This window comes from Dermacentor andersoni, chromosome 4 (assembly GCF_023375885.2).
Source record: "Dermacentor andersoni chromosome 4, qqDerAnde1_hic_scaffold, whole genome shotgun sequence".
NCBI lineage: Eukaryota > Metazoa > Arthropoda > Arachnida > Ixodida > Ixodidae > Dermacentor > Dermacentor andersoni.
Window position 1 is genome coordinate 13,410,338 of NC_092817.1, and position 23,551 is coordinate 13,433,888.

At 44.2% G+C, this 23,551-nt stretch overlaps 1 protein-coding gene across 2 annotated transcripts in view; it reads right to left on the reverse strand.

Moving 5' to 3' along the window:
* SCCRO4 (DCN1-like protein SCCRO4) overlaps positions 1-23,551 on the reverse strand; it is a 47,152-nt gene that overhangs the window by 17,272 nt on the left and 6,329 nt on the right. For both annotated transcript variants that reach the window (XM_050182857.3, XM_050182858.3), the window contains exons 4-9: positions 23,462-23,547; positions 22,156-22,232; positions 20,029-20,120; positions 16,895-17,003; positions 10,826-10,930; positions 8,079-8,181 (exon numbers count right to left, since the gene is read on the reverse strand). In XM_050182857.3, the coding sequence (XP_050038814.1) occupies positions 8,079-8,181; positions 10,826-10,930; positions 16,895-17,003; positions 20,029-20,120; positions 22,156-22,232; positions 23,462-23,547 (572 nt within the window). The remainder of the gene's footprint in view (positions 1-8,078; positions 8,182-10,825; positions 10,931-16,894; positions 17,004-20,028; positions 20,121-22,155; positions 22,233-23,461; positions 23,548-23,551) is intronic.

Here is a 23,551-nt window from a genome sequence, read left to right on the forward strand (position 1 = left end):
TTTTTTGGATGTGATTCACACAATCTTCCTTCTCGACATGCACAAAGCCATACACTTTGGCTTGTCTGAGAGCAAGAAATGCGCGACTATCACCATCTGAGAGGACTGTGTAGCTGAAGTGACCTCTGGAACAGTATAAGTGGCAGTTCAACTTTCATCTCCCCTGCTTTTTTTTTTTCTGTATTTTTTTGGCACATACTGCTTGCCTTGCAATTTTGAGTAACCAGGTTTCGGGCCGTACACACACCCAGCACAGAACTTGCTCAGGACAATGTAGTCGAGCACAAGTCCGGAGAACAGCTTGACGACTGTGCCGACTCCGATGTGCGACGAATGGCCGCGCGTTATCCGCGAGCTATCGTAGGATACCGCAATATTCCCAGAGTTCGCAAGTTTCAAATTATTATACAATAACTTCACTGACAGTGTACACGCGCCCATCAGCTTTTGGGCAGCAGACGACGACGCTGGCGCCAGCTTCTGCTTGAGACAGCCTTGCCACATTTTGTAATGAAGGCCACGGTGCGAGATATTCAGAGCAGCAAAAACTTCATTCATTGTTGTTTGTCCATTTCCAGTGCTAATCATCGCATGAGCAGCGAGAACGTTCACTACGAAGGGGTTGACCATTTTGCTGTTTTTCACACGCGGGGAGCTCCACTCGGAAACAACATCGCCGCAGTTTTCACAAATGGCGAGAAGCTTTATGGCAAGGCCGTATTCTCGCTCCTCAGAGTCTAAAATCATGGAGCCGTTAGAGATACTGCACTTTAGATGCGAAGCCAAAGCGCTTATCGCTTCTGCACTGATAACATAAAAGCGTGATTCCACCTCTGCCGGCCCGTCTGCACCGTCCTTGACGCTCGTACACATGTCGAATTTCCGCTTCGTTGCCGAAGTTCCCGCCAGTTGCTGGAGATTTTCCCCTGCGTGCACTAGAGTGTTTTAGTCGAGCGTCTTTACACTCCGCTAAGCAGCTAAGCGGAAGCGCGAATGCGAATGCGCCGTCCGCTTAGTCGTAAGCTGGCTAGCGGAACAAGGAACACGGTCCGCTTAGAAGCTGCCTGAGCAGAGCGTGCCGCACAGCGCTTTGGCTAGCATTGGCGTCAGAAAGGACTGGATTGGATGCAGAAAGCAAGCGCGCTGGCTATCTCGTGGCGTTCCCCCAAGACGGCACTTTATTTTCCATTGGATAAAATGAACCGGTAACGCATTACAAATGCACGTCTAGATACTTCATGGAGAAATAAGATTTATATACAGTGCAGTCCACTTATAACAATATCGAGAAAGACGAAAAATATGATCGTTATAACCGATGATCGCTATATCTGGACTGCAGTTATCAAAAAAAAAAAAAATTTGTAAACGCGTTTGCGCTCTTTACCTTTGCAGCTCTGAACTCGAATTCGCTACTTGCTCTAAAGAATAGATGATGTATACAGTAGGCCGTGAAAAACAAACTTTATTTCTAGCGCCAATGACCGTGTCAAGGATGAGGCGCGCCGAAATAGTCCGAAATCTGCACTTGCTTTTGCGGCAGCTTCAGCTCCACAACCGCGGTGTGCATGGATTCCAGCTGCTGCGCGAACACTGGCGGCAATCCTTTAGCATGCATAAAATCAATTAAGGAGTCGATCGACGACAGTGCACTTTGTGTGAACATCGTGGTCGGGGTCAAGGAGCCACTGTCGATCTCGTTGTCACTGTCGCTGATGCCGTCGCCACCGTCGCACAACTTTGCGTTTGTCGAGACAGCACATCTTCGGCGATCGCCTCGTCGGTGACCTCATCGCAGAACGAGGCAGCACTGTCTGCAGTCAAAAACTCCTCCTTCGACACACCACCTGTGTCACCAGTAGGAATGAGCTCCCAGAGCTCGGTTATGTCAGCGACTTCCACCGGGTCGGTCTCAGCGGGTTGGGGAAGTTCGTCCTTACGCACAAAGCCCGCCTTCTTGAAGCAATTGGTGATGAACCACTGGTAAAGCGCCTCTTCAACATCGGCATACAAAGGGTCTCTACCCCTTTTCCACTGATCGGAATGGCCGCTGATAGCTCCTGCCTTCACAATCGCGGTGCTCCCGGTTTTCAAGATGGTTGATATCGTTAACTGGACGAGCTCAAACTTCTTCACGAGGGCGCTCACCTTGAAGCCGCATCGAGAGTCCTGCAAAATATCCATCTTCGTGTCAAGAGACACAGCTTTGCGCTTTGTCAGCGCCATCTTCGAACTGGGTTGAACGGTTGGTCGCACGCTGCTTCGGTGGCGTCAGCCTGCTATCGCGAGAGAGACGCGGGACGGGCGCCACCGCGCCGCTTTGCTTGTCGCTTCTTTTTTTCTTTCTCTCTCTTTCGGAGCGACTGTGGCCGACGCGCATGAAGCAGCTAGCGCCATCTTGTGGCGCGCTGCGCCAACGTTGGCTGCGCCTACTCGTGCGCGGGCGGGGCGAGACGCGCTGCGCGGTAATGGCGGCAGATACGAACTTACGGAGGTAAACATCGCCTCGTCTCGACATCGTTCGTTTCAGGGAACTAAGCAACGCAAACATTACGATTATTTGGCACGGAAAACGCCATCCAGACTGCAAAATTTTGATCGTTATATCCGATATGTGGTGAATAACCTATTGTTATAAATGGTTTTTTTCCCCATAGACCTAATGCATAAAATGACACTCTCATGTCGACCCATCGTTATAACCGATATATCGTTATATGTGGTATCGTTATAAGTGGACTGCACTGTATATACATATATACGTTTTACTGTACAAGAGTGATCAATAGATGACTTTATTTTCTTTCATTACCCTGAATTTGGCCAGGGGGCGCTGCAACTACAAAAGGTCCGCTACGCTAAACGTGTAACTAGAACGTGAAAATCGCCCGCCGCTCCGCTGTGGCTTAGCGGGGCAGCTCGGAGCGGAGAGTACAGTAAAGGCGCTCAACTAAAACACTCTATTATCTTTGTGTTGTGCCAAACGCTGCTCCTGCGATCACTATCTACCGGCGACATCGTTAGGCCTTGCTCACTCTCGCCAGGTCCGTTGCATCCCACATCGCAGCAATCGCTTGAAACCGCCAGCGGGTGGTCGTCACTGTGTTTTTCAGCAGGGTCGGAGCACTTTTCAAAGTTGTAGCACGCTCGCAATCTTCCAACGTTCCGACATCACTACACGCCACGTTAGCGGCTTTCAAAACGGCATTGTGGTTTGCTTTCCAAGCGCGCCGTAGCAGAAGACGCCAGCCGCCTAAGCCAATCGCAGGACTTTACTTTGTCACGTGCACTGAATGGGCGATGGGGTCACACACTGGGACTTTCTTTTGGTGTGGTATTTCTAAATAGCAAATAGGGGGACGAACGAAAATGTTGCGGGATATTGAAAAAGAGAAGTAGTTCCTTCCAATGCGACCAAGATGGCCACGATAGCATACGTAATTCAGCAATGGCATGGCTTGAAAAAAGCCTCCTTTTTATTCTTCTTTCTGTCAAAATATAGCTCGCGGTGGTTACATAAATTGATATTGCGGCTAAAATATTGATCCATGACGCCAGAAACTTGGTCAGAAGATGCGGCAATGTTTGTATATTATGAAAATACTACTTTCAAGAAACCCATTTTTTTCGTGATTTTTTGGGTCTCTAAGACTATTGTCCCCCCTTAACTGTATTAGCTAAAGCTAAGAGCATTGGAATTGAAGTGCCACGTTGCATTTGCTCATTCTCATGACAACAGAGAATGTCAAAGTCTAAACTTACAACCCCCACACGACACACGTTTATCTACCAATAATACTGCGGCTTGAGTTTTAAGAATAGTGTGACTACAAGAAACATTTGAAGAAATGCAGATGCAAGAAAAATGCACGCATCGTGACAAAACACCAGGACAGTTGATGCGGTTGCATAGTGTGGCAGTGCACAGGACAACGAAAGATGCAAACAGTTGCATCTGTCCGTTTTTCATTCTGTAATTTTTTTGCATTGTCATGCTATGCATGCATTTACACTGGAAAATTTTGTGCAGCTCAATGTTGCATGGCACTACCTTCATTCACAGAGAGCATTGATCATAAGCTGAACCCAAATTCCTGTTCGTTTTCCTACCACCATTGCATGCAAAATGATAGAGAAAGTTGCATTCCCAAGGATAAATGCCACGACTAAAGATGTGCAAGTGAATTCTGGCACTTCGAGGTCAATTTCAGGGTCTGAACAGCATGTATCGGCTGATGACATGTTAGGGTGTGCAAATATGAAAAGGAGCACATAATCGGTACTCAAGCAACAATTACTGCAGCACTTCCACCTCAGGCGTTGCACTTTAATATGTCCCTGAAATGGTTCAGACAAATTTTGTAGACACATAGGGTACAGCTACCATAAAACATTCCCGCCACAAATGAAGTGAAACGTCTCGTATCAAGAGAGCTATAAATGATTACAAGTTACCCTCCTCCCTAACCATGCTTTTTCTTTTCAACTCTGCCGAGTGACCGGGGCTAAGCTTCGCCTTCACTGGCTTTGCGTCATGTTGTGACATTGTGTCATCTATTTCCGGTTGTCTTGGAGCCAGTGTGCAAAGCCTCTCCAAACTTTCCGCTAGCCGCCTGGCCAACGATTCCCAGCAAGAGCTATCCAAGTAGCGTGCGTTATGCACAATCTGTCACAGCACCGAGTGTGTCCGGTATTCCAGTAACCACAGGCAAGCTGGGCGTGTTGACTGAGGGATGGGTGGAGGTGTAAGCTAAAGCACCTACCACTGTGATGAAGGAGCTTAAGCACTGACGTACGTACGTGAGCGGCCTGATTGGCCTGCACGGTCCACCCATCTGGTGGCGCAGAACTTAGCCAGCCAAACACAGAGCTAGTATGCTGTAAACAAGTGTAATACATTTAAAACATTTAAAAAGACAATGTGTCCATGATTACGCTGCTGCCGAAAATTTACACCAGCAGCAAAATAGAATACACTTGCTTACTGCTATATCAGCTCTGCATCCCATAAAATGCCCAGTCCACTTGCACTTTCATTTACACAAATATCGAACACACTAAACTCTTTATTGTGGTAGTAATCCTTCGGTGTGAAGTGACGGCTGCAAAAGCATAGACACTGGTGTCGAGCGGATACCGACAACTGACGCCACAGCCACTCCGCTCTCATGATTGCCTTGCAGAGGGAGACGATGTTGCAGCTCGACATGTCGCCGATCGCTACATTTGCAGCCCACAGCACATGGTGCTCACCAAAAGACAGATCGAGACCAACACAGACCGCCCAGCTTGCATGAACACGGAGCACATTGTAACACAAGTGGACAACAGCTGCTGTGTGCTGGTAGTGCTTGAGTGCAGAGATAAGTTGTCGTTGTGTAGTCTTTTTCTATTACTTATTTTTTTTATATACACAAGTTAACCAACATTCAACTATTACGAACAACATTTGTTCCCCGTAAAGTCTGAAAAGTTATCGATGACCTGATCTGGGTAGGCAATGGGATCGGGGTGGGGCAGCTGAAAACTCAGGGGAGTGGCACTGCTACGATCGGCAGCGATGTATATTTTTAAAACCTGATAATAAATTACATGCACAGCGTTTTAATGTATCACTTAATGATCAGAATGACCTACACTAACAACTCAGTACGTTTATACAAAATCATTTCAGGGTCCCTTTATTACAGTAGAACGTTGTTTGTATGATCCCATTACGTATGATTTCTCGTTGGTAGGCAATGGGTTTGGGGTAGGGCGGCTGAAAACTCAGGGGAGCGGCGCTGCTGCAATTGGTAGCGATGTATATTTTGAAAACCTTATAACAAAATTTTCAAAGGTGAAGCACCAACAGTGATGGCACACTAGGAATAAACAAAGACAGGACAGGTCCTGTCTTTGTTCCTTTTTAGTGTGCCGTCACTGTTGGTGCTTCATCTTTTGAAAGCTATGCATCAACTAGCCCCACAACATGTTTTACTGTTATAATAAATTACATGCTTCACGCAGAGCGTTTAAATGTATCACCTAATGATCAGAAGGACCTACACTAATAACTCAGTATGTTTGTACAAAATCATAAATATCATTTCAGGGTCCCCCAACGAGGTTCAACAGTAGAACCTCGTTGCTACGATCCCATTTTGTGTGATTTCCTGGTGCTAACATTTGCTATTGAGAACAAGAAAATTACCCAATTGAATTATGCTCATTTCTTACTGTCTGATATGTTCCCGGAAAACATGATAATACTTCGGCACTAACGTCCAGTACATCGCCAAACTGTGATCGTATGACGTGCTTTCCCGCCACTAGATCGTATGTAAACAAGAAAATGCACGAGGCATGCGCTATCGAGAACGGTAGCCGCGCCTGCTTCACCGCAACCCTCGCCCACCCGTGCCATGGGAAAACGACGGCGCGCACTCAGTTTCTGATTTTGGTACCAGCAAAGCTCCTCCTGGGTGGTTGCATGCCGCCTCCAGAGCTATTGCCGCCAACCTTACTTAGATAAGTATCTTCACCTATCTGTTTTACAGCGTGTGGGACGTACTGCCATTGAAAGCATACTGCACGTTTTAGTAGGCAATAATGCAAACAAGCCGCTGTTCTTCGCTACAGATGGCGTGATGTGAGCGTCACGTTTCACCATGACGGCATTCGGCAGCGCCCACCAGCTAGATTTTGTTTCGGTTTCTCGACGCTGTCTCGAAACACTACGCAATGGCAAAACAACATACCGTATTTACTCGCATAATGATCACACTCGCGTAATGATCGCACCCCTGAATTTCGTCGTCAAAATTAGATTTTTTTTTATTTCCCGCGGAATGATCGCACCCCGAACTTGCCGCAGCGATATGTCGTGTGCCAAGTCTAGCTAATGATGATCGTGCTTAACATCTGTTAAATGCTACGCGAACGACAATTCAAGACGAACCAAGCAGTCTGCATGCACCAAACACTGTTAAGTAGATGCCTCATTTCATTACTTTCTTCACTTTCCGCACTTTCATGACAAAAAGAGGTACAACCAAACTTTCCTTTATTATGTGTAGGCTTTATAATGGTTGTGGTCAACAACAACAAAAAAGGCGCCTTTCGATTCTTCTCATCTGCACTTGTGGGCAAGCAACAAATCGCAAGCGGCAACGATAGTAGCCACGTTAACACTCATACGCTAAAAGTGTACCTTATTCATACGCCAACGCTTGTAACACAGCTAAGATATTCACCCACCCTTAGCGCAAACGTGCGGTATTAGGATAGTTGTGAAGACAGATGCCGCAGTTTCCGCAGCATGCCCGCCATGTATTTTTATGTCACTGGTAGCTAAGCGCGCCCATCTGTTTCTGCCCCCTCAAAGTGGACATGGCTACGTTATTGCCGCAAACTTGCCGATATTAACGATATTATTCATTACTAATACGGAAAAAACTGTTTCAATGCATGTAATGTACTCACGAGAAGGAAAAAAAAATCGCGTTCGGCGCGTTCGGCTTGCTCAGCCGGCCGCCATTTTTGTTTTGCTGTCCCGCACCCGCATCCCGCAGCAAACGGGGGGCGAAAAAAAATTTTTTTTTTTGCGGGAAATTTAACCCGCGTAATGATACCCCTGAATTTGCGTCAATTTTTTCTGACAAAAAAGTGCGATCATTATGCGAGTAAATACGGTATCTCAGGCCGCCAAAGCCCCACCAGCTCAACACGCGGGTGCCTCATGCCACACGATTTCATGCAACACTTCACATTACGTAGATGTCAACTATAGTTGAGTGTGTCAAATTTTTAATTACTTCGGATTGTAAATTTTTCCAGTTAGTATGTTTTTTTCATCACATATTTTTGTTAAACATATGAACAAGGTTCTACTGGCTAAACATCTCTCTCAAAGAACTCACCGCTCTGTATTTTCTGTTCAGTTTATATACAAGCAAAATTTGTGGTCGTGAACATAGTTCAATGTTTTCCCTTTGATACCGGTCTTGACTGTACAAGCACCGTCTACTAGCCACTGAAAAAACTCATGCACGCACTGAGCTGTTCAACTGAAGATAGACATAAGAAAAGGCACTCACAGGCTCCATCCTCATCATAGTTGGAGAGATCAGGCTTGATGGTGCGACTGAACTCCAAGACATTACACCACTGGTCCTTGTTTATCACTCTATATTTGGATTGCTGCATAAGTATACAATGGGAATGAATCACTATACAAATAAAGGCAAGAATTAGCAGATTATGCATAGCTGTATTTGCAAGTATTTTAAAGGAAAGGAATTCATACTGCGATCTGAAACATGAAAAGATTTGCCATGAGTACAGAAAGTACGCAGAAGCGCTGTTCTTACAAGTGAATACAGTTAAACCTCGATATAATGAAGTCGATAAAATCGGCAAATTGCTTCGTCATATCGAAATTTTGTTCTATTAATATTCAACCTTTTATGTAAATAAGTACAGTCGCCGATCAATTTTTCTTACACAGAAAGGGGCCGCAGAATTTTCCTAATTATCGGGCAATCGAAAAAAACAAATTTGAATGAGAAAATTTATTTTCATAAGTTTGGCAGTCGCTGACAAATGACACGGTTTCATTAAATTATGGAGTTTTACGTGCCAAAACCACTTTCTGATTATGAAGCACGCCATAGTGGGGGACTCTGGAAATTTGGACCACCTGGGGTTCTTTAATGTGCACCTAAATCTAAGTACACGGGTGTTTTCGCATTTCGCCCCCACCGAAATGCGGCCGCCATGGCCATGATTCGATCCCGCAAGCTCGTGCTTAATAGCGCAACACCATAGCCACTAAGCAACCACGGCGGGTGACATGGTTTCATGCCACGCGCGTCGACTATAGACGTCCGCACATCAAGTTTCATCCTAGACGCCAGCACTCGTTTCTCCCCTGGCCGAACGATTTCACTTCCAACAGGTGTAGGTTTCCACTGCCGCTTCCCTTCACGGTCGCGCCCGCGTTCAGTCTGCCGATTTACAAGAAAATAGTACGAAAAAAGCAGACGACAGACATGGATTACTGCGGTGCGCCGAACAAAGTAAACGAGTGGCAAACGAAGCGAGCTCGTTCACTGACCACTCGTGAATGTATGACGGTTTTTATATGTAACCCACATGAATTTCATGATTACTCGGTATACAATACATTTATTCTTACAAAAACTTTCAGTTGTTCGACCAGCGCTTGTCCTATCTTCTTTCTCGTGTTTCGTTTGTGTGTGCGCTGCCCAAGAATGGAAACCACTTCTGTTGAACTTCTGCAGTGGCCGAAGTTCATGCGTTGGGATCCAGCATGGGGCGAACATATTCACTCGCTATTCGGTCGCGGTGAGTCGGACTTTCTAGATTTGTCGCGTGCCCATCGACATGTTTTGTGGATTGCAACTCGGCTAGCACGCATTGATCTATGAAAGGTGCAATAAATGCCCTTGTGATTGTTTGCACTACTGTGTTGTAATTCCTTTGTCCCAAGAGTACGGGTGAGAGGAACCCACAAGGCGTACCACCCGCTAGTTGAATTTTGCCCTGCATGCAGCGCTCTCACGCCGGCGCAGCAGCGCCGCTCGCAGTGCCGTTTTTGTCTATATCTTCTCGGCGGTACGAATTAAGTGAAGCCAGCCATGATTTCACGTGCACTTCGCCCAAGTGGCTGATAGCGCAGCCCACACTGGGACAGTGCTGTCAGGAAAAGCGCCGGCAGAGGGGAGCGTATGCTTCGTCTGCCTCTCGCTCTAGCGGGTCACCGAGACTCGAGATTACGCAACCTCCGATACAAAACGCACGGTAAGACAGTTTACACGGTGCCATGCCGTCTCGGCATGCCCACTCTTTGCACATGCAGCAGATCCCCTTTAAAGTAAGGTGCATGGCTGCGTTCGTGCTCAGTCGTGCTTACAGCCATACGCAGCCACAGCCATGCACAGCCACAGTCAAGATGCGTGCCGACTTACCCCAAGCCTCCTCGTGCGCACATTATCACGATACCACAAGGTCGCTCCCCTCCCCGTTTTCCTTTTCTCGCCCGGGAAGGCAGCACTCATGAAGCCATTATCTTTCTTTATTTTTCTTCTCTTGCCCTCACACACTTTCACTTGCATCTAAAGCACACAGTGCGTGGGGCGCGATAGAATATTATTGCACTTGGACTTAATACGGAACATGATGCAGCTCCACTTCACCAGTCACTCTTGCCATGTGGCGCGCGATTTGAGATGTGCGTTTGAAAGCAGCCACTAGTAATTCAATCATGACTATCTGCATCTATGGGATGCAGATAGCCATTTATTGTCTCGGCATTACTTTGTGGCGGCAGTGAAATTTTGTTAAATTGAAATGGCATACAAACACACTTCATTATGTTGAGGTTCTAAATACATGGTGTTCTATGGACAAGAGGTTATGAAAAAAATACTTCGTTATATTGAGGTTTAACTGTATATACATATTAATTTTCTTTCACAATAGTGTGAAAGAAAAAAAGTACACTTTCACATCAAACTGAAAAAGGCATCAGCAGCAAAATGCTCAACATAGACCACAATACAGCCCAATGGAGTGGACCTAATGTGACCCTAATGTCTTCTAAAGATACAAAACATACATTTTCCGCAGCAACAGCAAGAGCTTGTTTTCTTGTTTTCACAGCCCAACAATATAAAGCAGGCCAAACGAGCACGGCACATTGTTCAAACATGGTTGTGAATACAAAGTGTGCTTTTAAGCTGCAAACTACAGGGGCAAAAAATATGTATGCTTATTCAAATACAGCACTTGACTGAGGACTAATGTGTGAAAGAATGTTTACCTCGAGGAATTGGTGGAATGAAGCGCACAGCGGCCAATGCTTGCCGAGAAGGAGCTGCAGCATAGCTTTTGCCGTCGCCATGTCCATACTACGCTGGTCCTTGTCCTGAGAGAAAACAGATACAAAAATGACAACAAAGCTAAGTATGCACTGTAAATTGAAATGTGTTCTGTCATCAAGCAATGCCTAGACTGACCCATGCCTACGATGCCTGTCATCAAGCAATGCCTACACCATGCCTACAGGAGCACAGCGCAGACAAGGGCTGTTCAGCGTAGCTTTGAGAAGACTATGCATTTGGGCTGGTTGGTTCATGATTACGAGCAGAAAACAGAGCTAAACAACAGGACGAAGAGAGGGACACAGACCACAGCGCGACTAACAACCAAGTGTCTTTATTCTTTCAGTCAGCACGCACACACACACACGCACACACACACACATTAAAACCTCGTTAAACCGTACCCGCCTAAACAGCAGTTTCGCTTTAAAAGCAGTAAAGTCAAATCCCCAACTCAGCGGCCATTAAACAATGTGTTTTGTATCTGCATAAACCGTACCAGTTTATTGCGTACGTATCGGTTAGCACGTAGTGTTTCCACTTCTTGTCGTGCAAACACGGTGGTGCATCGTCTCCATCAAGCGGCCCAGCAGAACAACTAGCCTCAGAGATCGAAACAATGGCCTCCAAGTGCCCTGTGCGTTTGCGCGTGAAGCCACATCAACATCAACATCATTTCGGCGGCGTGTCAGAGAGTGTTGTGGCGTCGCACAAGCGAGGAATCGCGTTAAGTTGAAGCTCGGATAAAAAAGGATGCCGGACTCTCAGCATAGAATAAAAATTAGACATTGTTCGTGCTATCGAACGTGACATGAAGAAGACGGTGCTGGCACGCGACAGGGATCTGCTGTTGACTACGGTGTGTGGCATTTATAATGCGAATAGGTTGCTCGGCAGCGCTGTTGCCACAGCGAAGAGATGTCAGCTGCGAGGTTCAACTTTTCACCATCGTTGCCTCTGTTGTTGCCGAAGTTTCAGCTAGCAACAGTGATGAGGACAACACGGAAAGCGACAGCATGGGCGATTCAGGCCCGACAGTGGCAGAAGCTGTGCATTACGTCAGCATCATGAATACAATCGTCGCGCCGAGAACAGCACCCCGCAATGAAAAAGGCACCCCGCGACTTCTGCAGCGCTACCGCGCGCATGCACGAAGAATACGTAACGCCAATGAGGAATCTGCCATGCGAGTGTTCGCCGAGAAGAGGGGGCTGGCTGAAAAGCTGCTCTGCAGCTTCAGTAAGTTTGAGGCCACTGTCGCTGCTAGGCCGCTGCGGCATCGAACGAAAATAACACTTGTCGGTTGATTTGTTGTCACTTGTCGGTTGAGTTCCGTTTTTGACAGGTAAGTGGTCGATCCCATGCTATTTTGGTTAAACAGTACTACCGTTTAGCACATACTTTTTCCAAGCTCCGGCCAACTATGGTTTAATGAGGTTTCACTGTATATATATATATATATATATATATATATATATATATATATATATATATATATATATATATATATATATACTCTACCGCTATCTCAAAGCACGAAAGCAATTTGGCATGCGCAGGGGCAATAAATTGCAATCAACGAGATAGGAAGGCTATCTCCTTCGGAAGGAGCTTAGAGCTTTGTACAGCTGTCAATAAAGCTTTTGCTTCTGTCAAATTTGTGAAAAATGTAACCTTCCTTACCATTCATGTGCAGTCGACGGCATAAGTTTACATACTATGCAAGCACGGACTATGATCAGACATTGCAAAGCTGCTGTCACTTATAAATTATACAACTGAATCTGCTGAATGTGCATATTTTTGTATTCGTAATAAGCTGGGAATAATGAACACCCTTTTCAGGAAACTTAGCAACAGAAAGTGGACCTGGAAAAGTCCTAATGGTGAAACAAGAAATGAAATTGATTTCATACTTTCTGCCGATCCCAGCATAGTGCAGGATGTAGAAGTGATATGTAGGGTAAAGTGCAGTGATCATACGTTAGTGAGGGCTAGTATTCACCTCAATTTGAACAGAGAATGAGTAAAATTGGTCAAGAAGAAACAGGTCAACTTAGAGGCAGTAAGGGTAAAAGCAGACAAATTTAGGCTAGTACTACTTGCAGACAAATATGCAGCATTAGAACAAAGAGATAATGATGATGACATAGAGGTAATGAATGAAACCATAACGAGGCTGGCTTCAGAGGCAGCAACTGAAGTGGGAAACAAGGCACCAAGGCAACCCATAGGCAAGCTCTCCCAAGTAACAAAGGACCTAATAAAGAAACAACAAAAGGATGAAAGTGTCCAACTCAAAAGATAAGATAGAATTCGCGGAACTGACAAAACTGATCAACAAAGCGAAAATAAGCGATATTCGAAATTATAACGTGAGAAAGACTGAAGAAGCCGTAAAAAATGGACGCAGCCTGAAATCAGTGAGAAGGAAACTTGGCATAGGACAAACCAAGATGTATGCATTGAAAGATAAGCAGGCTAATATTATCAGCAATCTCGAAGGTGTAATAAAAGCAGCGGAAGAATTCTATATTGACCTGTACAGTACCCAGAGGACTCAGGAGTACTCCATTTGAAACAATAATGAACAGGATACAGAAATTCCTCCTATAACTAGAGATGAGATCAGAAGGGCCTTGCAAGACATGAAACGGGGAAAAGCGGCAGGAGAAGATGGGAGTAACAGTCGATTTATTTAAAGATGGAGGAGACATAATGCTAGAAAAACTGGTGGCTCTCTATACGAAGTGTCCATCGACTGCAAGGATCCCAGAAAACTGGAAGAATGCAAACATTATACTAATCCACAAAAAGGGATACGTTAAAGAACTGAAAAATTATAAGCCCATTACCTTTCCCCCACCCAGTATTATATAAAATATTTACCAAAATAATCTCCAATAGAAAAAGGGCAACACTGGAGTTTAGTCAACCGAGGGAACTGGCTGGCTTCAGGAAGGGATAGTCTACAATGGATGACATCCATGTAATTAATCAGGTTATCGAGAAACTCGCAGAGTACAATAAGCCTCTCTATGTGGCTTTCATAAAAAGCATATGATTCAGTAGAGATACCAGCAGTGATAGATGCATTGCGTAATCAAGGAGTACAGACCGCTTACGTAGATATCCTGGAAAATATCTACAGAGATTCCACAGCCACCTTAATTCAACAAAAGAAAAGTAGGAAGATACCAATAAAGAAAGGGGTCAAACAAGGAGACACAATCTCTCCAATGCTATTTACTGCGTGCTTGGAAGAAGTATTCAAGCTATTAAACTGGGAAGGTTTAGGAGTAAGGATCGCCGGCGAATACCTCAGCAACCTTCGGTTTGCCGATGACATTGTTCTATTCAGCAACACTGCAGACGAGTTACAACAAATGATTGAGGACCTTAACAGGGAGAGTGTAAGAGCGGGGTTGAATATTAATATGCAGAAGACTAAGATAATTATGAACAACCGGGCAAGGGAACAAGAGTTCAGGATTGCAAGTCAGCCTCAAGAGTCTATGAAGGGGTATGTTTACCTAGGTCAACCAATCACAGAAAACCCTGACCATCAGAATGAAATTCACAGAATAAAAATGGGTTGGATCGTATACAGCAGACATCATGAGCTCCTGACTGGAAGCTTACAGTTATCATTGAAAAGGAAGGTATACAATCAGTGCATTTTACCGGTGCTGAGATATGGGGCAGAGACGTGGAGACTGACAAAGAAGCTTGACAACAAGTTAAGGACCGCGCAAAGAGCGATGGAATGAAGAATGCTTGGCGTAACTTTAAAAGAAAAAGAGAGCGGCTTGGATCAGAAAGCGAACGGGTATAGACAATATTCTAATTGACATTAAGAGAAAAAAATGGCGCTGGGCAGGTCATGTAATGTGCAGATTAGATAACCCTTTGACTATTAGGGTGACGGAATGGATACCAAGAGAAGGGAAGCGCAGTAGAGGACGGCAGAAGACTAGGTGTTGCGACGAAATTAGGAAATTTGTGAGTGCTAGTTGGTATCGGTTGGCACAGGACAGTGATAATTGGAGATCGCAGGGAGAGGCATACATTCTACAGTGCACATAAAATAGGCCGATTATGATGATGATGTTCATTTTTAAAAATAACTTTTGTAGTGATGCTGTGAACAGGCCCTTTATAGTCACAGATGGAATGACCAGTGCCACAAACAGAAATTATTAGTGATTTACTAGAGAAGTACTTATGTAATGGTGGAAAATATATTGGTTGCCATTATACACTGCTCCAGCTCTGGAAAATCCAGCTCTGAAAACTGCACCACACAGGCAATTTGCACAGCACGGGCAATTTTCGGCCCAATTTTCTTGAAGCTAAACAAAATAAATGCCCATTAGAATTGGGTAAATATCATAATCAGATATTGTAAGGTATGGTTAATGCTTGAAAATCCTCCTCGGGCAGGCCAATAACAGGTGTTTTCGACAGGAGGCTGATGTTTGTTCAAAGCATACCCCTAAGCTCCATCGAGGCAGACGCTGCCACTACAGAGGCTGCTATCTGGGTCACCATAAGGGTCAGGTGGATGCATGCTCACTGGTGAAGTTCCAATTATTCGGCAAAGGCCAATTTTAGAATTAAAATGATGAAAGCTTGGGCCAATAGAAATGCATGAGGGGCGCCAGCTGAGATCTTCAGTCAGGATCAAAGTAATAAAAAAATTGAATTAACCGTAGTTGAATTAAAGGAAGTCTACTGTATTTGTATTTTATAAAATAAGTTTTGCCCTAAATTGGACTTCAATGAAAAATTTGTTAATCCCTGAAAATTTAGATCAAATTATGGGATTTTACGTGCCAAAACCACTTTCTGATTATGAGATACGCCGTAGTGGAGGACTCCGGAAATTTCTACCACCTGGGGTTCTTCAACACGCACCTAAATATAAGTAGACGGGTGTTTTCACATTTTGCCCCCATCGGAATGCGGCTGCCGTGGCAGGGAGTCGATCCTGCGACCTCATGCTTAGCAGCACAACACCATAGCCACTAAGCAACCACAGCGGGTGTTAATCCCTGTTATAGAGAAGTTGGTGATGACAAGAGTGTGAAACCTGTACATTCTGAAGCAGTGGCCAGCTTCGTCGCACATTCACAAATACAAGTTCATAAATGTGCGCAGTCTTTTATTAATTATGGTTTCACTCAAAGGGTGAAGCAATGAGAGTGGTGGCAACCACGTGAGGCCAGCTGCTGCACAATGTATACAGCACTCCCAAGGCTACCACGCCTCATAGGTATATCCAACGCAACGGTGAGTGCGCATATGGCGAACTGCATCTTTACAGCTTCGGTGGCATCACACGCGAGCGTCCATACGTATGTTTAAAGCTGAGCAGGCACGGGAAAATGGTATGAGCTGAATGAGTGGTGACGGTTGTCGAGAATCACCTGAGAAAAGCACCAAGAATGCCAAGTGAGCCAGACTGCAAGACAATTCCAAGCACTACCATCCTTACTACCCTTATAGGTGTCTAGGGTACCAGCCAAATTGTCTACAAAATTACTCAGTCATAAAACAAATTATACCTAAATATCCTCATTCCAACAAATATATATCATCAAGAGCACAATTCCTTTTATACAGCAAACCTTTCTAACCTTTCTATGCCTACTTTTCTAGCCATTAGGTAGGCACAAAGTGGCAAAGTATCGCCATCTCATGGAGTTGCGCGATGATGAATGCGTGATGTTTTGGTGAATAGTTTTGGTGAAGCCCAGCACAAAACTTTCATGTCAAAAATAATAATTATTGATGTAACAATCATAAACAAGCTCCATACATCAGGCCATTAAGAGATAAAATTATATAAGTTGGCAGCTATGCTAATGGTTCTGAGGCTTGCAACCATTCTTTAATACCTATGGTGCTGATAACATAATTCTACACTGTTGGATATTTACTGAGCAAAACGTTTGTTGCCCAAAAGAGTAATGGTGCCAGCATTTTAAGCAACTATAAGAGCTCACCCTAGCAAAGTCATATGCATATCTGTAGATACTCTTGAACTGATTTTGGTCATTCAGCAAAGACTTCAAGTAGTCCAGCTTCCCTTGGATCTTCTGAATGGAGTCACACCTGTAAAATAAAATATATCAGCATGTGTGCATGGTTCACAGAACGGCTAGTACTCCACCATGCAGATGATCTAACCCTTCAGATATGATAAGTGATGTGTTCCTGCATCGCTCAATGAACTTACAGAATAAAAATTATGCAAGTATACTATTATTACTGGAACTTTTCTAATGGCTCAAGCTGAGGCCTCGTCTCCATTGACTCCTCAATTGCCCAACTGTATTCTTTCAGACTTAAAGAAGCAAATTTTCTAGTTAGAGGTTCAAATGTAATTCTTAGTTTTTATCTAGGTGTATTTAAAAAATAATGCAATAAAGTTGTTGTTTCATTACCGTTTGATCAAATGCTTACTATCAATTGGTTGGTGGCAATTAGCTGGGGAACACAGTGCAAGGAACACAGGGAGGAAGAAAACATGAAACACTAGACTTCTTTGTCCCTGTATTCCTTGTGCTGCATTCCCAAACTAACCTATGCGCCAACTCACTCAAATCAAAGTCCTGCTTGGTGATAATCCTACAAATCTGCGAGTTAGGATTTCATAACAATTTTATGGTTATATTTGTATACATTAATATGATTGCTGCACCTGCACATTCATTCTTACAAAATAGTGCAGCAATGATTCCTAAGCAGGAAACATAGGCTTGAATGTGAGCGTAAAGCGTCATCTCCAACTCTATGCCCATTTTCATATCATGCTGTTTTTTGTTCATCAAAGATATACCAACAGGCCCAAGCCCCTACTTCTAGTTTACTCACTCTACAACTGATGCCCTAACCAGCATGCCCTGCCGAGCTGGGACCTTGATAATGAGCTAGTAAATAAGATGGCATTTCGTAAGAAACAATTGTTGCTCTGGCAAGACGCACACATATAACAAAGCAGCACAAAAAGTGCACTCTTATTTAGAACAACTTATGAAAAAGAAAAACTTAAGCATGAAAACAGTGCAAATAACCACACAACAAAATCTTTATAAAAGCTATCTGGCATGACCATGAGCAGGAGGCAACACTACAGAAATTGATATTATTTTGTATGTCCCGATGCACTGCATTGACTGATTCACGAGCTCATCCCAAAGCAACACCTGGGAATGAGAGCTGCCACAGTGGAGAAATTCACATAAATTTTTCACATAAAGCTGCCGTCAGCCTTGCTTGCTTGACGCGAAGCTTGCTGATATCTTTCTCCAAGGCATCCAGGTACTCCACTTAGTGAAGTGGAAGGTCCCTTGCGAAAACAAGCCCATGAGAGACTGAATGGTCTACATGACCTACCGCGGGGACAATGTTGAGGCAGCCTGCCCTACCGCGCCAGCGCTGCCGTCGAGGCCGTCACTGTCGCTATACAATGCAAGCATGTTTGCGACGATCACCTCATCGGTTACGAGCACTTCATTTCCAAATCTATAGCAGTGCGACTTCTTTTCACCGGCAATGTCGTGCATTGCCGATGATCAGCGGGCGGATCAGGCATCTTCCGTTTCGGCGGTAAGTCAAACAAGGCTGAGAAACAATGTGCCCAGGAGCAACTTCGACACAACGAACAAAGACAAGCACAAGCAACTTAATCCGTTAGCAGAGTTGCACAGAATGAGAGCCATAGAATAAAGAACCAACTGTGAGGGCCTAGCAGGCCAAGCGGGCAACCTGGGAGCAGTGCCGGCAGCGTTGTGAGCGCAGTTGGCTCAGTCCATTCGTGTTTCGGAGGGTGCGGGGCGCAGAGCTATAGGCGCAGCCTATTTGTGTTTGTAGGGGTGGAAAGGCGACGTGAGAGATGCGTGCGAGGCTGGCGTGCATCTCATGGAGAGAACCACACGGCGGCAGTTCGGGTGGCGGGCGATCATGCAGCGGCTCCCATTTCACTTTTGTTTTTTTCAAGAATTTCGTATTCCATTACCTTTCAGCATGGACACCCAGCAGCCAGACTTCATCGTTATAACCAATAATGTGGCATGGGGACATTGTAGTAAGCGGGTTATTTCCTGATACAAAAGTTGACAATGCAGCAGCTTTTCATTGTTATAACCAATATATTGTTAAAATTGGTATCATTATAGTGGATTCGACTGCATATGAATAAATAATTTATTGGATCGTTGTGTAGATCGCAAGAACTACTAGTTATAGAAACTGAATTTCAGGCTATGTGCCAAGCTTTGTGGGAATCCCATGCCCATAACTTTTGTGGCCAATTCTAATTTTGTATCTTTTCATTTTCGAACAAAAGAGTTGCGCATTAAAGGAATGGCCCTGGTGCACTAAGGTTAATCACAAACTCTCAGAACATATCTCCCTCAGTATTGCCATTGTCTGCTAAGCCCTCTGGTACTCCAGTACATATACGTTTATGTTAAACGTATATGCCACATTTAGCACAAATGCATATGCAAATGCTACCATATTTTCGCATGTATAACCCAAACCAAAAATTCAAAAATTTGCACAGTACATTCAAGTTGCGGATAGCAAATTTCGCTTTGAGATGTGACTTGACAGCAGTCCAGCATGAGCTGCCAAGAAGTAACACCTTAAGTTTGGCAACCAAATATTTTTTATTTCCTGAGAATCGCGTCCTCTACACACACCCACATGTTCAAGCTTCCTTCACCCTCTTTTCATGATTGCCCATCCTCCTTCTTTTGGGGCCACCTATTTGAGTTTTGGCTGTATTAGTAAATAGCAAACAGTTCACACAGCACTTGTGAACCAGAACTCGAATCACGATGAGCCATGTTCAACAGGAGTCCTTTACAGAGCAGCAGAAGCTGAAGATTACCAGCATCGAGGAAGAGTTGGGGAACAAAGCCGCTGGTTGAAGATAAAATAAAGGAAAGTCACGACTGGAGACTTTCTATTTCCACTGGCTATATGCACACATTTTTCTTTTCTTTCTGGGGTGTTGTAAATGGGGGTGTGGGTCATACGGGGAAAATTATGGTATGTCTATGTGTCCTCAATGCTAAAACTGTCCATTAAACCATGACTATGCATGCAGCATGCACACAAGCAAACTTACTGAAGTGATGAGAGACCATGGAGCCACTCTTCTTCACTAAAGAAGCCCATGTGCTTGGCACCCATTTTCCACGCTAGAACTAACATGACAATCTGCGCAGAAATAAAAAAGATGGAAAGAACAGAAACAAAGTCAGCCAATTCTGGCACAACTATGTTACGTAAGTGATAGCCTGTAAACGATAGGATGTCTGATCAAACCATAGTATGGATTGCCAGATCACAGTTCACCACCTCAAGTAACACAACTGTTGTTTTGTCTTTAACAAAATGATCAAGGATTAGATTCGACAAAAAAAAAAACGCATGGAACCACATCACCTTTTCTGATTTAATTGTACTTGGAGTGCTTGTTCTTACGGGTCATTCAAGAGAAATGTACCTTGCGACTTGGTAGCTAAGAATTGAGTACGCATGTGTGTTAGTTGGGTTGTGTGTGTCATGCCACCACGCAAACTATGTCTCGAGCAGCATGCTGGAAAAATAAAGCTTCTTCACTTTCCATTAGAGGAGCATTTTTGCTTGTTGCACCATGTGGTTGCGACAGAATTAGACCTCTAGTAAGTATGAACAGACATGCACAAGCTACTACTGTTGTGCTGGTAGGTGTGGATTTTAATGGTAGAAGCGGTGCCTTGCCCCTCCAGCGGGCCGCATACCTTTGTGTTGCTCCTTTTCTGAATGTTAAGCTGAGGAGCGGTGCCTCGTCCTCACGTATGGTCGTACTACGTCGAACAGTGCTAACCGAAAGCCCAAGTCGATGGAAATCGCCCCAGCTCTCGTAGATGAACTTATTGGTTATCACGAGAGCAAGCAGTGTAGCCGTGGCGACACTTTTCCCTAGCAGTGTGTCGCCAGGAGCCATTCTCCCACGGCGACGAGCTAGCGGTGCCCTCTTTCTCTATTTTCCGCCCTTGGCACAAGAGCCCCTTTATTTCCACGTCGTCCCAGGAGTGGGTGTTTGTGCAGTGCCGAGTGTCACCAGACACAAACTGTTTCCACTAACTTAGGGCAATCCTGTATTTTCTTGCATGTGCAGTGCTCGGTGGGGGGGAATTTGCAGCCTGAGCATGTGCACAGTGGCAAGCTAGGCTGATGCAGCCCTGAGATTGCTAAGCTCGAACCCACAGTGGTCGGTATTCGTGTGAGATACCAGACATCCGAAAAAGCAAGACGGTGTCTCGAGGACCAAGTACTGTGCTCCCTTTTAAGACAGAAAAGTGCTCTTCTTCATTAGCCTATATTGACTATAACCATGGACAAGTCACTGCCAACATCTGATGTCAACCTACAACAACATGGTATTTGGTCTGTCGGGTGAACCCAGCTAAAATGGGGCTGCAGTGCTGAAAGATGATGGCATCTGTCTGAACCGATTTCAGCAACACACATATCAAAAAGGAGTCTTTCCCACGTTTTTCCCACAGCAGCGGCTGCTGTGAATTGCACCCACGCGTCACCCACGTGCTGGCTCTTGTGATCTCCAGATTAGCGAGGCAGCCGCACTACATTTCACTCCGTTTGCAATATGCCGCAAGAGACAGATTGTTCACGCTAGCCAATATAGCGCGAAATGAAAACCCGTACAGAGCTGCACTCATATTTTGCATTAAGGAGCATCGTAATTGTCTGGGAAATTTTTATTTACCTGCAGAAAAACAGGAATTTAAGAGACATGCTGTCATATACCATCATCATACAAAGTCTTTTTAAGTGTATAACACTTGCTTTGCTGTCACAATAATTAAACAGCCAAGTGCTCAAGCATGTCCAATTTATAACAGTAGAACACATCCAGAATTATGTGAATAGAAAAGTTCATACCGTCTGTGAGAAATATTGAAATGTCTTAACTGGTGCATTCTCAAGCAGAGATATTTACACAAGGCCAGAGTCTTGCAGTCCCATCAGCAAAGAGAGCACACACATTAGGCTACAATGTGCAGCTAATGCAACAACACTTTACATACACATGGTATCACTCTAGACAACCTGTGTTAGCAGAAGGGAAAGAAGACACAGACTGTATGCACTCATTTAGACAGTGCATAAAGCACATTACACATGACGTACACAAGCTGAACATTTCACACATCAACCAGTTTGACAAACAAAATGAAAAACTCACATTCTCAGGCTCGACGCCAATGTCTTCGCAAAATTTTTCCATACCGTCAGGTCCCATCAATTTTGGGTCATCTACCGCTGATGTACAAAGGGAACAAAAAAGTTCAAATGTTTTAATGAATGGTGCAGCAACCGTGCTCTCATCGCACATAACAACAAAATAGCAGTGCTAATTGTCCATCCATTATGCACTTGGATGTAGTTACTATTCTACAATCTCTGTTGTTATTGGAGTATTCGACTTCTGGCGTCGTCAAAACGCAAGAATACAACAATTGCAGGAAACCTGAGTTTAATTCGAGAGCTACAAGTTGCGCCAACTAATCTGGTGTATCAATGAGTAATAAGTCGCAACCTCGAGAGTGCTCTAGATGAAAAAGAACTTCATATTCCATATATTTTGTATATGCAGGATCATTTTCTACAGTTGTGTATGAACAAGAACTGTCAATTTTTTTCATACAACATGTAAAATAGAGATTTAAAGTACACATTAAATTTAATTCGGCTAGGAAACACGAAGTCAGACCAAGTGCCAACCAACTAGGTTTAATTGGACCGAATGTTTCAGATACATAAAATGCTGTTATGGCACCCGAGTTCACCCCTGTTGGAGTCTGAACATAACCCCGAAACATTGGGCTGAATTAATACTGTATGCCTAGCTAGTTGGCATTTACGGATGTGGCCCTGCATTAAAAGTACAGACAACTTTTGTGTCTGCAACTTTTGAGTCCAAGATTCCTATCAAGAAAGCCGCAAGCAAATGCCTGCTTGACCACTTTCTCTTTTTCCCACCTAAGAAAGTGAAAGCTTATGTTATAAAAGGTGTTACAGAAGTCTGCATATATTACATCCCCTCCTTCACAGGAACTCTTCACAGAAATGCAAAATGTGATAATATATCAATTATTTAATTCCCAGCACACTTATAAAGTACCTATCCAAACACTTGAAAAATATGCCTGATGTAAAACGTGGAATGAAATGAAAGAAGCAATCCCACTACGTGACAACATACTGGTAATTAGGGCAAATATCAAGCCATCTACATTCCAGCTCATTTTACTGAAACACTTCACACTTATTATTCAGATTTGCAGCCTGGGTCCAATGATATGTGTTCCAACGTATATGTGCCATGTTCTAAATTTTATTATTTTCATCAATGCTTATGATGGGCTATCTTGTCATGCACATTTGCGCACACAGCACCTGAAGGGGATATGGCATGTAGTGTTTACTTGACTACGCTGCAAAGTTTCAGAGCCATCACAAAAGAACTTGTAACATGTAACAGAACTCACTTGTGTATTCCTGGAAGAGGGCAAGGCACCGCTTCTCAGAAAAGCTCGACATAGTGGATTCACTATTGAAAAGAGTCCTTTTAGACCTAG